This window comes from Schistocerca serialis, chromosome 2 (assembly GCF_023864345.2).
Source record: "Schistocerca serialis cubense isolate TAMUIC-IGC-003099 chromosome 2, iqSchSeri2.2, whole genome shotgun sequence".
Taxonomy (NCBI): domain Eukaryota; kingdom Metazoa; phylum Arthropoda; class Insecta; order Orthoptera; family Acrididae; genus Schistocerca; species Schistocerca serialis.
Window position 1 is genome coordinate 891,943,202 of NC_064639.1, and position 13,296 is coordinate 891,956,497.

At 38.8% G+C, this 13,296-nt stretch overlaps 1 protein-coding gene across 1 annotated transcript in view; it reads left to right on the forward strand.

The window, feature by feature from the left end:
• The window catches only part of LOC126458230 (dynein beta chain, ciliary-like), a 477,648-nt gene that overhangs the window by 181,135 nt on the left and 283,217 nt on the right, over nucleotides 1–13,296 (forward strand). The window contains exons 13-14 of the mRNA XM_050095128.1: nucleotides 1,608–1,853; nucleotides 7,295–7,519. Coding sequence (XP_049951085.1) covers nucleotides 1,608–1,853; nucleotides 7,295–7,519 — 471 coding nt within the window. The remainder of the gene's footprint in view (nucleotides 1–1,607; nucleotides 1,854–7,294; nucleotides 7,520–13,296) is intronic.

The following is a 13,296-nucleotide window of genomic DNA, read 5'->3' on the forward strand; positions in this document are numbered from 1 at the left end:
ACCTGCCCATTATGGTCAGACAGGCAATTTAAGATTTGTGTTGCACATATTTTATCAATTCTGTTACTGTCTACAAATGTACTGTCAATCAGACTTTTGTAGTCCTTTGTTACTCTTGTGGGAAAGTCAACAACTACCCTCAAATTAAAAGAGCTCATTACATTCTCAAAATCTGTTCTGTCATTACTACAAATAAAAAAAACTTACTTTTAAGTCACCAAGCATGATAATTTCTTTGTTTTTGAGAACTGGAGACTGGGAGTGAGAAATGAATGAACAGTGTAGCATTAGCCTTTTACGTTACTGGATAACTTATTTGTAAAACAGTATTGTACACGAGGAATTAACCAAATCAGGTAACATTGTTTTAAACAGAGTACCATTGTATTTGGGAGAGTGGAGGATCCAGTCTTCATCCAGCCATCCTGGTTTAGGTTTTCTTTGGTTTCCATAAATTACTTCAGGCAAATGCCGGGATGGTTCTGTATCATACTAGACCTTAAGTATGTAAATGTCTGTGTATGTAAATTACTTTATATTTTTTGTTCTTGAATTATAATACCATGGCATGTTCGATATCTTTGTGAAAGATATTGACACATGAATGAAACTACTGATAGTAAAAAATGCAGATTAAGGCACTCTGACTTAAGCAAATGAGATATACGACATTGTCATTTATGAAGTTACTGGCTAACTAAAGTCCATTGTCATGTTAGAGTATAATGTATAGCTTCCTTGTCATTTCCTCTCATTCTGGTGCAACAGCACTTATAAAAATGTGGATACAAAGGGGGAAAGAAAAGTTGGCATGTAACTTTACTGTAACTCCATTTACAGGTACTGTAGCCTACAAGTCTCTTTCAAAGCAGACAGGTGGACATCAAGATTTCAATTTTTTCAAAAAAAGGTTCTTGCTGTCTAACCAACATCAAATTATTTACGATTTATGTCCCTAGAGGAATGTAGTAACAGGGAACTTCACACTTCTCCCAGAGTAAATAATGTTTGAGTAACACACTGATATTTCGAGACAGGTAACACTGGACACTTTATGCTGTGCAGCCCAGTATTTTCTGGCAGTATAATTTTCTCACAGTTATTTTTGTTGGTGTTCATCTGTAGATCCTCATCATTTCTGCCTATTTCCTGCCTGTTTCTGATGACAACATTTAAAGAAATTTGGTCTCCTTTTCTCTTTCTAGTTCATTCATTCACACATTGTGTTCCGTAACCCTGTAATGAAGGAGTGCCTTCAGGGATATGCAATGAATCATATTATACATTAATAAGCACAGGCAACCACTGCAGTCTTTGTTGTTTGTCCTTGTGCTGGTTTCATGTAGTTCTACATTCCAAAAAGGAGTTAAAAATCCTCTTGAAACTCAAATCAGTAGGTGTCACCAATTCATTTTTTATCTTTTTTAATTTTGTATGTGCTTTACAGTTATGTAAGTTTATCAGTCATAATTGATAGTATGAATTTTTTTGACTTCTTCTCCAATTATTATTATGTGCGAACTTGCTACTTATTTAATGAGAAAAATCAGTGGGAGAAAATTCGTTAGTTGAATGTGTGTTAAGATAAATATTGTTGTTTGTTTCAGGTTAAATTTGTAATGGATGGTTCAACAACTTTAGCTGATCTATTGGCTCTTAACCTACATGAGTTTGAAGATGAAGTTAAGAATATTGTTGACAAATCTGTTAAAGAAATGTCAATGGAGAAGGTACTTAGGGAACTTGAAATTACTTGGGCAGCTATGGAATTTGATCATGAAGTTCACACTCGTACTAACTGCGTTATTTTGCGAGCTAGTGAGGAGCTAATAGAAACTCTTGAAGAAAACCAGGTATTGGTTTTGCTTATATTTCTTTCTTCTAATATTCTAAAGGGATCTGTAAATAGTTATACTTAATCCCATAAAAGTATGCAAAGATTAAATTACCCACAACATACATGGATTTAATATTGATAAACCAAGATTGCTATGGTTGCTTCAGCTTTTAGAGTCACAGAAATTTTTTAACAGTTTGTACAGTATTAGACTATGCATGAATGCCTTTTTACAGCAGTGAATTAACTGATGTAGTGAGCAAAGTGATAGGTTGAGCTTCATGGAAAGGACAGCTTTTGATACAAGTGAGCGGACAGACAGGGAAAAGAAGACAAAGGTATTCTGGAAGGGGAGGTAAGGGAAACAGGATATGTAAAGAAATAAGGCAGAACTGGTAATTAATATTGCACATAAAGATCATAATAGTTTTATTTGTGAATTTATTTGACACATACAGCACAATTAAATTTTTCGAGACTAGTATTCTGCTTAGGTGTTATCTGCATCCACAGAAGTAGATTTGGTGACAGAGCCATTTTTTTTTTTTTCATGACACAAATTCACATGTGAATTTTCTCCCATGCTTTTGGGTGCAACTAAGGATGACGAAGTCTTGGTGGTGTATGTACGTGTTGCACTTATAACACTGTGTTGCCATCTTAATTCTGAGGCCAGTATTAGTTTTTTAGGGGTACTAATAAATTCTTCTCACTTTGGGGAGCTTAACTCATTTACAACTTTACATCTGTGATTTGTAGTTACTTTTCCCATTAATAAACCCCTCAGAATAACAGCCCTTGCATGAAGTGCCAAAGTTCTGAATGGTGAATCCCAAGAAACAATGAATAAGTTAGAAATGATATCTGCACTAATAGTCTTTCTTTGTATACCAAAAGCATTGATCACAAAGAATTTGTACTCCAAGGGCAGAAAGCCAATACTGCTTATGCCATAGACATGCTGAAGAGAGTGAGAAAAAGGATCATCTGGACACAAAAGGAGACTGCCAATATCACAATGGAATTGCTCCCAGCCCCACATCTCTATGCGTCCAGGATTTCCTGGTCAAACACAACTTGACAATACTGCTCCAGGCCCCCTTCACTCCTGACATTGCTCTGTTGGACATTTTTCTGCTCTTGAGAATGTAGAATGTGTTGGAAGAAGTCTATTTTGGGGCCATCAGAGTGATCCAACTGCCATGAAAAAGTTTCTGAAAGACATTTCCATTGACACCTTTAGTGGCGCACTAATTGCACAGCAGAAACACTGAAACAAAATATGAATATGAAAGGGGATAATTTCAAAAAAATTTAAATCTTTGTGAGAATATGTTGATATTGTTCCATGAAGATTCCTCAGTGAATTGAGAAGCTACCATTTCATCCTGTTTCACGTACCAGTTTCTGATTTAAAGCTTCATCTACTGAATAGATAACTGCTCTGTTGTAACACTGTTGCTATCAAATACAGAGACAAATAATTGCACTGTGTATATGCTCATATTTAATCTCTATGATAAGAAAATGAATATAAATATCTATTATTTGATGAATCATGTTTATTAGAGGCAACTGTTTTTATAGCTATTTTATGCAAAGATAAATTTAATGGCTATCATTTCCATGTTGGATGAAATAGAAAACTGAACTTTTTCAGTTCTTCTACCAAGCAAATCATACCTATAAAGCAGACATGAATCTGTGGTTTTAGTTTGAAAAAAGAGTCTGAAAGTTTTTATATAGTTTTGATCAGATTTAATAAGATATGGGCATAAGAGAACAATAAACTCCATAGTTGACTAAGAAAATAAAATTGATACCACCAGAGCTTCTCCTAGCTTTTCAAATAAAAATATTTGTATTGTTTGTTGTAAATAGGACAATCCATATTACCTCCATCCAGAATTATTCCATTTTGAAAGAGTCTTTAAACAATACAAATTGTTTCTGTGATCAGCATGTATTTTTGATACATCTGAACGTTTATAATACTCAGCAGGAAATTGAGTGTCAGGATAAGTGTCTGAATGTGTTTGTAAATGGTTGATGGCTTTCATCTCAGAATCTCCGGTTGATGGTTCGTGAACGATTTTTCTGATTTTCGCCAGTATCATTGGCTGGCATTATTATAGTTTGTATGTCCATTGGTGGTACCAGCTCAAGTGTTATAAGCAAGTAGATATTCTTTGATTTCATTGTACAAATTCCCACCTTACTAAATAGAAGCCTACATGATATTTGTGAATTAACACCACATTTGCCCTCATAGCTTACTTTGGTCTGAAAATGTTCATTGTGCCTGAACTGAGCTGTCCCAACATATTATCCCACATGCCATCAAGAATCAAAGATATTTAAAGTAATCAATATTCAATGTACCACTAGTCCTAATTGTGGACTCCATTCTGTAGTCTTATTCATTAATGATGAATCACAGCTTTAGCCTCCTTTTCCACATTTGATGTGATGCGTTCTCAGATGCCTAATGAGCACTATTTCACTTCCTGTGTGTCCTTTATCAGTATGGAGTGTGTACATCAATAAAGTGCATTATTGAATGAATTATAAGTTCCTATACTAATGAAGTATTTGACAGTAGTTTGCCAACATCTACCATTTTGTGAGGCCATGTTGCTGGCAGCTGCTTATCTTTTGGAGACAAAATGTTTGGTACTGCTGATAGATACATATAAAAGTACAGACACTACCATAGCTCTCAGAACTATTAGTTCCTACCCAGCAGGAGAGAGAGAAAGGCTGGAGCTCTCATCATGTGGTCTGAGTTACCTACTATTCATTGTCAACCTTCCTCAACCTATACCTCTCCTCACGTAGGAAGTGAATAAAAATTCCAAAAGCTAGGATAGTGAGTGTACTTTTAAATGTGTCTAATGACCGTATGTTTCTCCTCCAGATGGTGAATTCTTGTCAGCAGTTAATCAAAATCCGATTATTATCTGTGAGGATGAATCCACAGAACTCAACAAACAAACTCTTTATCACCTATCTCATGAACTCACCATAGATGAGAACATGCTTTTGTGGAGTGGCCATCTAGGTTGGAAACTCATAATGCATTAATGGATGCAGTCTTCTTGAACAATTTTTACAGAGGAGCTTGTGGCAAAGTTAACCTGTTGGAACTCTTTTCTAACAGGAAGGACAACCCATCAGACTAAGCAGCCTAAAAACTTTGGAAATGAGAAGAAATGAAGGAAGATGCATGTTGGAGCAGGGCTTATTTTCATTTCCCCTTTTGCTCTTCGCATGTGGTATCATGAGTCACAAACTAACCTTGACAGGATGAGATTACCTGTGAAAAGTGTGATTCTAATGTCCCCTATGTACATGACTGCCAAAAATATTCTTGGCTCCTAAAATTATGAACCAGTAGACTGAAGCTAGTATCACTGCTTGGAAATTGTATCTGACTTGGTACATGCTTCATAATCTCAAAGAGATGGAAGTTTGAAATTCCCGTACCTAAACAAATCATTGATATGTGATACATGACATTTTGATATGTGATACTTGACATTTGTGTTTTTTGGCAATCAGCTTTCAACTGCAGCAGAACTGTCACTTCTGTGTAGCATGACTATATTCAAATAGTTTGCGTAAGAATCTTTTGCATCCAAGACGGTACTAAAGGAAAGTTCTACTTCGGTTAATATTAACATTATCAACTAAAGCTACAAATCAGTCAACTGCTGAATTAGAGTAATAATACACCAATTAAATTAACAAATTTTTTCCTGTATGTTATATTTCATCTAATGTGGCCAGAATCCTCCAGATTTTTAAAGTTAACATAGCTGCTCACACACCATCTGTGTTTACTGCCCTTCTTTGATGTGGGGAGGTTAACTAAACAAACAGATGTATGGAAGGCTAGAGTTAATATAATGCTTTGCCAATGACACACACACTTCAGCACACATGAATTGTAGAAGAGCATTGCGTTTAATGTCAACATGCACTTGCCTGTTTTTGCAGCCCACTAAGTCTGCTATTGCCAAGCACAGTACCTCCACTAGACATCCAGTGGAATATGATACAGCAATTAGTTAAAACACAGCAGCTTCATTCAGGGAGTCTGTGAGATACACTTAGTGACAAATCTTATTAACAACAATAGTGACTATCCATTTATTTGTCCTCGGTGTTCCTGCCTTTGTTTTTACATAGTGGTGTTATATCTGTTCTTGTAGTCTTGCCACATGTACTAAATAAACAGAGCAGTGTGGGAAATGGGTCTTCGATGACTCATCTGAAGGAGAATGATATGTCCAGGTGGAATATTATGTGCATGTATGGTTTATAATGCCACAAATACTGAAGGACACAATACTCTCACTTAAAAATGTGTTTTAACCTCCACCACCAATTTTTCCAGAATGTATCTTAATAAGAGATGTGTCACTGCTTATCATTACCTTAAAATAAACCAATGTTTCATCATCTTTACAAAAGTCAGAATAATGAATTTCAATATAAACTGCATTATGTATGTATGCTTTTCTCAAATGCAATAAATCACATAACCACTGAAATAAATTTTTTTACAGACTCACAGCATATCAAGCAGCACATTTGGGACATTGCACTTCGATTACCCTCCATGAGATATGACTCAGGTTTGTCTGCACTCTGTTCCCCTGCACACTTGCATTTTGAAAGTTTTAAATTTTTATCTATCCAATATTTATGCTTTGCTATTATTTGCATGGACACTTAACCGTGGCTGTAAGTAACTTCGTATTGACAAAGAGGCATGACTCAAAACAGTAAACTGTATCATATGTAGGCTGTCCCTCATTAGAGTCATTGGACACATTGCCTCTCGTGCTTCAGCAGACATCTGCGATGTGGAGTTGAAGGCAGCAGCTAAAAAATATATTGCTAATTATGTTTCATGTGATTGCTGCTTCCATGCCATGTGACTGTTGCATTCTGGTCTGAGCTGCTGGGGATAACGTTCGTGTGTGTGAGATGTGCTTGCTTGTGGGACCAAATGTGTATGTGTTTCTTTTCTTTTTCTGACGAAGGCTGTGGCTGAAAGCTAATGTGTAAGTGTCTGTTAATTGTGCCTGTCTGCAACTTAACATGTCATCTTTATGAGAAGTAGCAATCTATCATTTCCTTACATTGTTGATATTCCAATCTGGAGTTTCCATTATGTGATGAGCAGTATTTGTGTGGGCCAATTCCATCTCTTTTCAAAAATGAAATTACAAATATCTGCCAAACCAACCACCAGAGAAAATGTGCTTGATGACTCTCAGGAGAGGCAGTTCATGTGCATATATGTATGTATGTGTGTGTGTGTGTGTGTGTGTGTGTGTGTGTGTTCAATTTTCTTCAGTTTCTTATTATTGGCATTCATCCATGTTGCTTATTGTTCAGTTGCTGTGCTTCCAAATATTACAAATGAAGTACTGTTTCATATTTCAGGTTCAGTTACAAAATCTCATGAGCTCAAAGTACATAGCATATTTTTTGGAAGAAGTTTCAGACTGGCAGAGGAAATTGTCCAATGCAGATCAAGTAATATCGATATGGTTTGAAGTTCAGCGCACCTGGATGCATTTGGAATCTATATTTATTGGATCTGAAGATATCCGTAACCAGCTGCCAGAAGATTCTAAAAGATTTGATAAAATTGATAAAGAATTTAGAGTAAGCTTGTTGCACATTGTGACGTTCCCTCTCCTAGCATTTAATAAACATATTGTCTCACACCTGTGTCTGCTTCACTAGGCATGATCTTAATGAATTTAATATGCCCTTCCCTTTCTCTTTACATTACCATTTATGGTAGGATGTATAGTTTCAAATGGAATAACTCCTGTAGTTTACTCATCTTTCATGTTGCAACACATACGGGACACACTGTGGGTATATACCATTTGATTTTATAAAGTGCAGTGACAAGTGCTTGATCCATAAAACAATAGTAAGGAACTTCTTTAGGAGGTGAAACATATAAGAAAAACAAAATACACTCCTGGAAATGGAAAAAAGAACACATTGACACCGGTGTGTCAGACCCACCATACTTGCTCCGGACACTGCGAGAGGGCTGTACAAGCAATGATCACACGCACGGCACAGCGGACACACCAGGAACCACGGTGTTGGCCGTCGAATGGCGCTAGCTGCGCAGCATTTGTGCACCGCCCCCGTCAGTGTCAGCCAGTTTGCCGTGACATACGGAGCTCCATCGCAGTCTTTAACACTGGTAGCATGCCGCGACAGCGTGGACGTGAACCGTATGTGCAGTTGACGGACTTTGAGCGAGGGCGTATAGTGGGCATGCGGGAGGCCGGGTGGACGTACCGCCGAATTGCTCAACACGTGGGGCGTGAGGTCTCCACAGTACATCGATGTTGTCGCCAGTGGTTGGCGGAAGGTGCACGTGCCCGTCGACCTGGGACCAGACCGCAGCGACGCACGGATGCACGCCAAGACCGTAGGATCCTACGCAGTGCCGTAGGGGACCGCACCGCCACTTCCCAGCAAATTAGGAACACTGTTGCTCCTGGGGTATCGGCGAGGACCATTCGCAACCGTCTCCATGAAGCTGGGCTACGGTCCCACACACCGTTAGGCCGTCTTCCGCTCACGCCCCAACATCGTGCAGCCCGCCTCCAGTGGTGTCGCGACTGGCGTGAATGGAGGGACGAATGGAGACGTGTCGTCTTCAGCGATGAGAGTCGCTTCTGCCTTGGTGCCAATGATGGTCGTATGCGTGTTTGGCGCCATGCAGGTGAGCGCCATAATCAGGACTGCATACGACCGAGGCACACAGGGCCAACACCCGGCATCATGGTGTGGGGAGCGATCTCCTACACTGGCCGTACACCACTGGTGATCGTCGAGGGGACACTGAATAGTGCACGGTACATCCAAACCGTCATCGAACCCATCGTTCTACCATTCCTAGACCGGCAAGGGAACTTGCTATTCCAACAGGACAATGCACGTCCGCATGTATCCCGTGCCACCCAACGTGCTCTAGAAGGTGTAAGTCAACTACCCTGTCCAGCAAGATCTCCGGATCTGTCCCCCATTGAGCATGTTTGGGACTGGATGAAGCGTTGTCTCACGCGGTCTGCACGTCCAGCATGAACGCTGGTCCAACTGAGGCGCCAGGTGGAAATGGCATGGCAAGCCGTTCCACAGGACTACATCCAGCATCTCTACGATCGTCTCCATGGGAGAATAGCAGCCTGCATTGCTGCGAAAGGTGGATATACACTGTACTAGTGCCGACATTGTGCATGCTCTGTTGCCTGTGTCTATGTGCCTGTGGTTCTGTCAGTGTAATCATGTGATGTATCTGACCCCAGGAATGTGTCATTAAAGTTTCCCCTTCCTGGGACAATGAATTCACGGTGTTCTTATTTCAATTTCCAGGAGTGTATGTAACTCACAGTTAAAAAACTTCTTTCCACAGATTGTAAGTGAAATGGTGGTGAAGGATCTGAAATTCAATAAGTCAAAAATTTTTAAGTATTTTCCTGATGAAAAAAATATAAAACGTATCATAAAGATATAAACGTATAGCTGCATAAAGATGTAAATGTATAGCTACCTACAATGATAAGATTACTTCTAGACTGTTGTGATCAATGACAATGAAAGGAAAACAGTTTATGAAGCATTACTGTACTTAAACAAATCACGTTACTGCAGTGATGAAGTGCAGATGTCAGGCATCACATGCATTCATATTTTATGATATTATTATTAAAAAATGCATCAGTTGGTTCTTTTAAGAAATGTTTCAACATGGTAAAGGAGTTGACAGTCAATAAATTATTTACACTGTTTGAAATGTCACCTTATTCATAACTAAACTTGATATGAATGCTGGAAAGTTATGTTGAATTGGCAGAGATATATAGTTTGTGACAAAATTTTATTAAGAGGTAAACATGCTGAAGTCTAGTAGTTAGTGTACTGAATTAGTCTGTATGGGCTTCTGCAGGACATTCTTGAATTAAGGTTCATTTAAATTTGCGCAATAAGTAATTTATATAATCTGAAAGCTATAAAAGTTACTCCAAACACACCCTCTACGATGGGGGCAGTGGCTGATGGAGGAGGGGTGGGTGTGAGGGAGATAAATAAAGAAATAAAACGCTATGAAGGAATTATCCAAGTGGGATGGGGATGGAAATTGCAAGATTTGATTTACGTGTACAGACAAAAAAATTATTGCACTTTCAGAAAAAATTTTTGATTTATTCACAAACTGAGCAGTCAATAATGCATTGGTCCACCTCTGGGCCTTATGCATGCAGTTATTTGGCTTGCCATTAATTGATAGAGTCGTTGGAGGTCCTGCTGGGGGTATTGTGCCAAATTCTGTCCAGTAAATGCTGTAGATCATCAAAATCCCGAGCTGGATGGGGAGCCGTGCCAATAATGTTCTTAATATTCTCAATTGGGGAGGGATCTGGTGACCTTACTGGCAAAGGTAGGTTTTGGCAAGCATGAAGACAACTGGTGGGAACATTCACTGTTTGCAGGCAGGCATTTCCTTGCTGAACTGTAGCCCAGGAAGGTTTGCCATGAAGGGTTACAAAATGGGGCATAGGATGTTGTCAACATACTACTTTACTGTAAGGGTACTGTGGATGGCAACCGAATGGATCCTGCTGTGAAAAGATGTGGCACCCCAGACCATCTCTCCTGGTTGTCAGACCATGTGGCGGTGAACAAATAGTTGGTATCCTACTGCTGTGCTGGGTGTTTCCAGACACTTCTTCAGCCTGGAATCTAATTGACTGGAGTAGAATTGTCTTCAGTGATGAGCTCTACTTTGAACTGAGTCTTGATGACCAGTGCATGTCTGGCGACACCCCAGAGAGTGGTGAGATGCAAATCTGACCATCACCCGTCAAATGGCCCGACGGCCAGGAGTGAGGGTCTGTGGTGCTGTTTCATTTCATAGCAAGACCCCTTTGGTTGTCATTGACAGTACCCTTAAGGCTAAATGGTACATCGACAATATTCTACTGCCAGTTTTATTGTTCTTCATGGCAAGCCATTCTGGGATTACATTTCAGCAAGATAATGCCAGCTTGCACATGCCAAGAGTTTCTACTACTTGTCTCTGTGCTTTCCAAACCCTACCTTGGCAAGCAAGATAGCTGAATCTTCTCCCAATTAAGAATGTTTGGAGTGTTATGGGTATGGCCCTGCAACCAGCTTGGTACTTTGATTATCTACCCCACCAATTGGACAGAATTCAACATGGTATACCTCCGGAGGACATCCAGCAACTCTATCAATCAGTGCCAAGCCGAATAACGGTTTGCATAAGGGTCACAGGTGGACCAACGTGTTATTGACTTGCTCAATTTGTGATGCTCTTTCTCTTGAATAAATCATCCAATTTTCCTGAAATTGTAATCTTTTGCTTGTGTATACATGTACATGTATATCACTGACAACGATTTCCATCCCATTCAGATAATTCCTTCATAGTTGTTTTTTTTTTTTTTTTTTTTTTTTTTTTTTATATTTATATATATATATATATAGGACTTGGAGTGGAATGTTTGTCCAAGAAGAAGAAAAAAAAATCAAAAACTAATGAGGTCTAAAATGAATTTCAATCTGATCTTACTTACTTTCTCTATGGCTTTTTTTAAATACCATATGATATGATGTATGGGGTAAAAAGAAGTATGGCAGCTTTTTATTTTTGCACCACCTATATCTGACAACATTTGCATCACAAACAAAGCATTGTTTAGGCATTTCAGCAGGTATGTGGTATGATTCTTCCAGCTGAATCTATTATCAAGTTTTAATCACAAGAATTTAACACTGTCAACCTCTTCTGTCTTTATATTTTATGTATACACTGTATAGGAATGCTTTGCAGTTTCTGCACTGGACTTAATGAGTATAAAGACAGTGAACTGAATATAAAGCATGTATTAGCATTCATAAAGGATTCGTTAACAGTTCATCTTAGAACTAACCTTGATTTTGCCATTTATTAGAATGTTTAGATTATTGAAAAACAAAAGAGACTTAGCATCTGCTGAAGTTACTGATAATAGGTCATTAATACATGCAGGAACAAGTAAGGGCCCTTAGATGGAATCTTGTGGAACACCACATGTAGTTAAAATGGAATAAAATATTTATAGGTCTTTCAGTGTTTTTCATGCAATAAATCTCACCAACATATACAGTGTAGTTAAGTTTTATACATTTTTTTATACAGTAATCACATATTTTCTGCAATAATTACTGTGGACTGAAGTAATTAGTCAATAGTACACAGAACATGCAAGAAGTGGTTGGAGGAGCTTAACTGCCAGAGGGCCTCTTGGAAACTGTGTCTGCTATGCCAAGAGAAGAATCATGAAACAATTGTACCAGTCAATCAATAAGAGCACACAGTCAGTGACATACATTATGTAAATGCATTTTTTTGACAATGCCACTAAGTGTGGAGTCTTGTACCACAAGGAAGCAAGGGAGAGGATGTTGTTATGAGTTGCCAATATCCTCTTTCAACACAAATGCACATGTGGACCAATACATTTCTTTATTTACATGAACTGGAAACTTAACTTAACTTGAATAGAGTCCATGTACATCTACATCTACATCTACATGACTACTCTGCAATTCACATTTAAGTGCTTGGCAGAGGGTTCATCGAACCACAATCATACTATCTCTCTACCATTCCACTCCCGAACAGCGCGCGGGAAAAACGAACACCTAAACCTTTCTGTTCGAGCTCTGATTTCTCTTATTTTATTTTGATGATCATTCCTACCTATGTAGGTTGGCCTCAACAAAACATTTTCGCATTCGGAAGAGAAAGTTGCTGACTGAAATTTCGTAAACAGATCTCGCCGTGACGAAAAATGTCTTTGCTTTAATGACTTCCATCCCAACTCGCGTATCGTATCTGCCACACTCTCTCCCCTATTACGTGATAATACAAAATGAGCTGCCCTTTTTTGCACCCTTTCGATGTCCTCCGTCAGTCCCACCTGGTAAGGATCCCACACCGCGCAGCAATATTCTAACAGAGGACGAATGAGTGTAGAGTAAGCTGTCTCTTTAGTGGACTTGTTGCATCTTCTAAGTGTCCTGCCAATGAAACGCAACCTTTGGCTCGCCTTCCCCACAGTATTATGTATGTGGTCTTTCCAACTGAAGTTGTTTGTAATTTTAACACCCAGGTACTTAGTTGAATTGACAGCCTTGAGAATTGTACTATTTATCGAGTAATCGAATTCCAACGGATTTCTTTTGGAACTCATGTGGATCACCTCACACTTTTCGTTATTTAGCGTCAACTGCCACCTGCCACACCATACAGCAATGTTTTCTAAATCGCTTTGCAACTGAGACTGGTCTTCGGATGACCTTACTAGACGGTAAATTACAGTATCATCTGCGAACAACCTAAG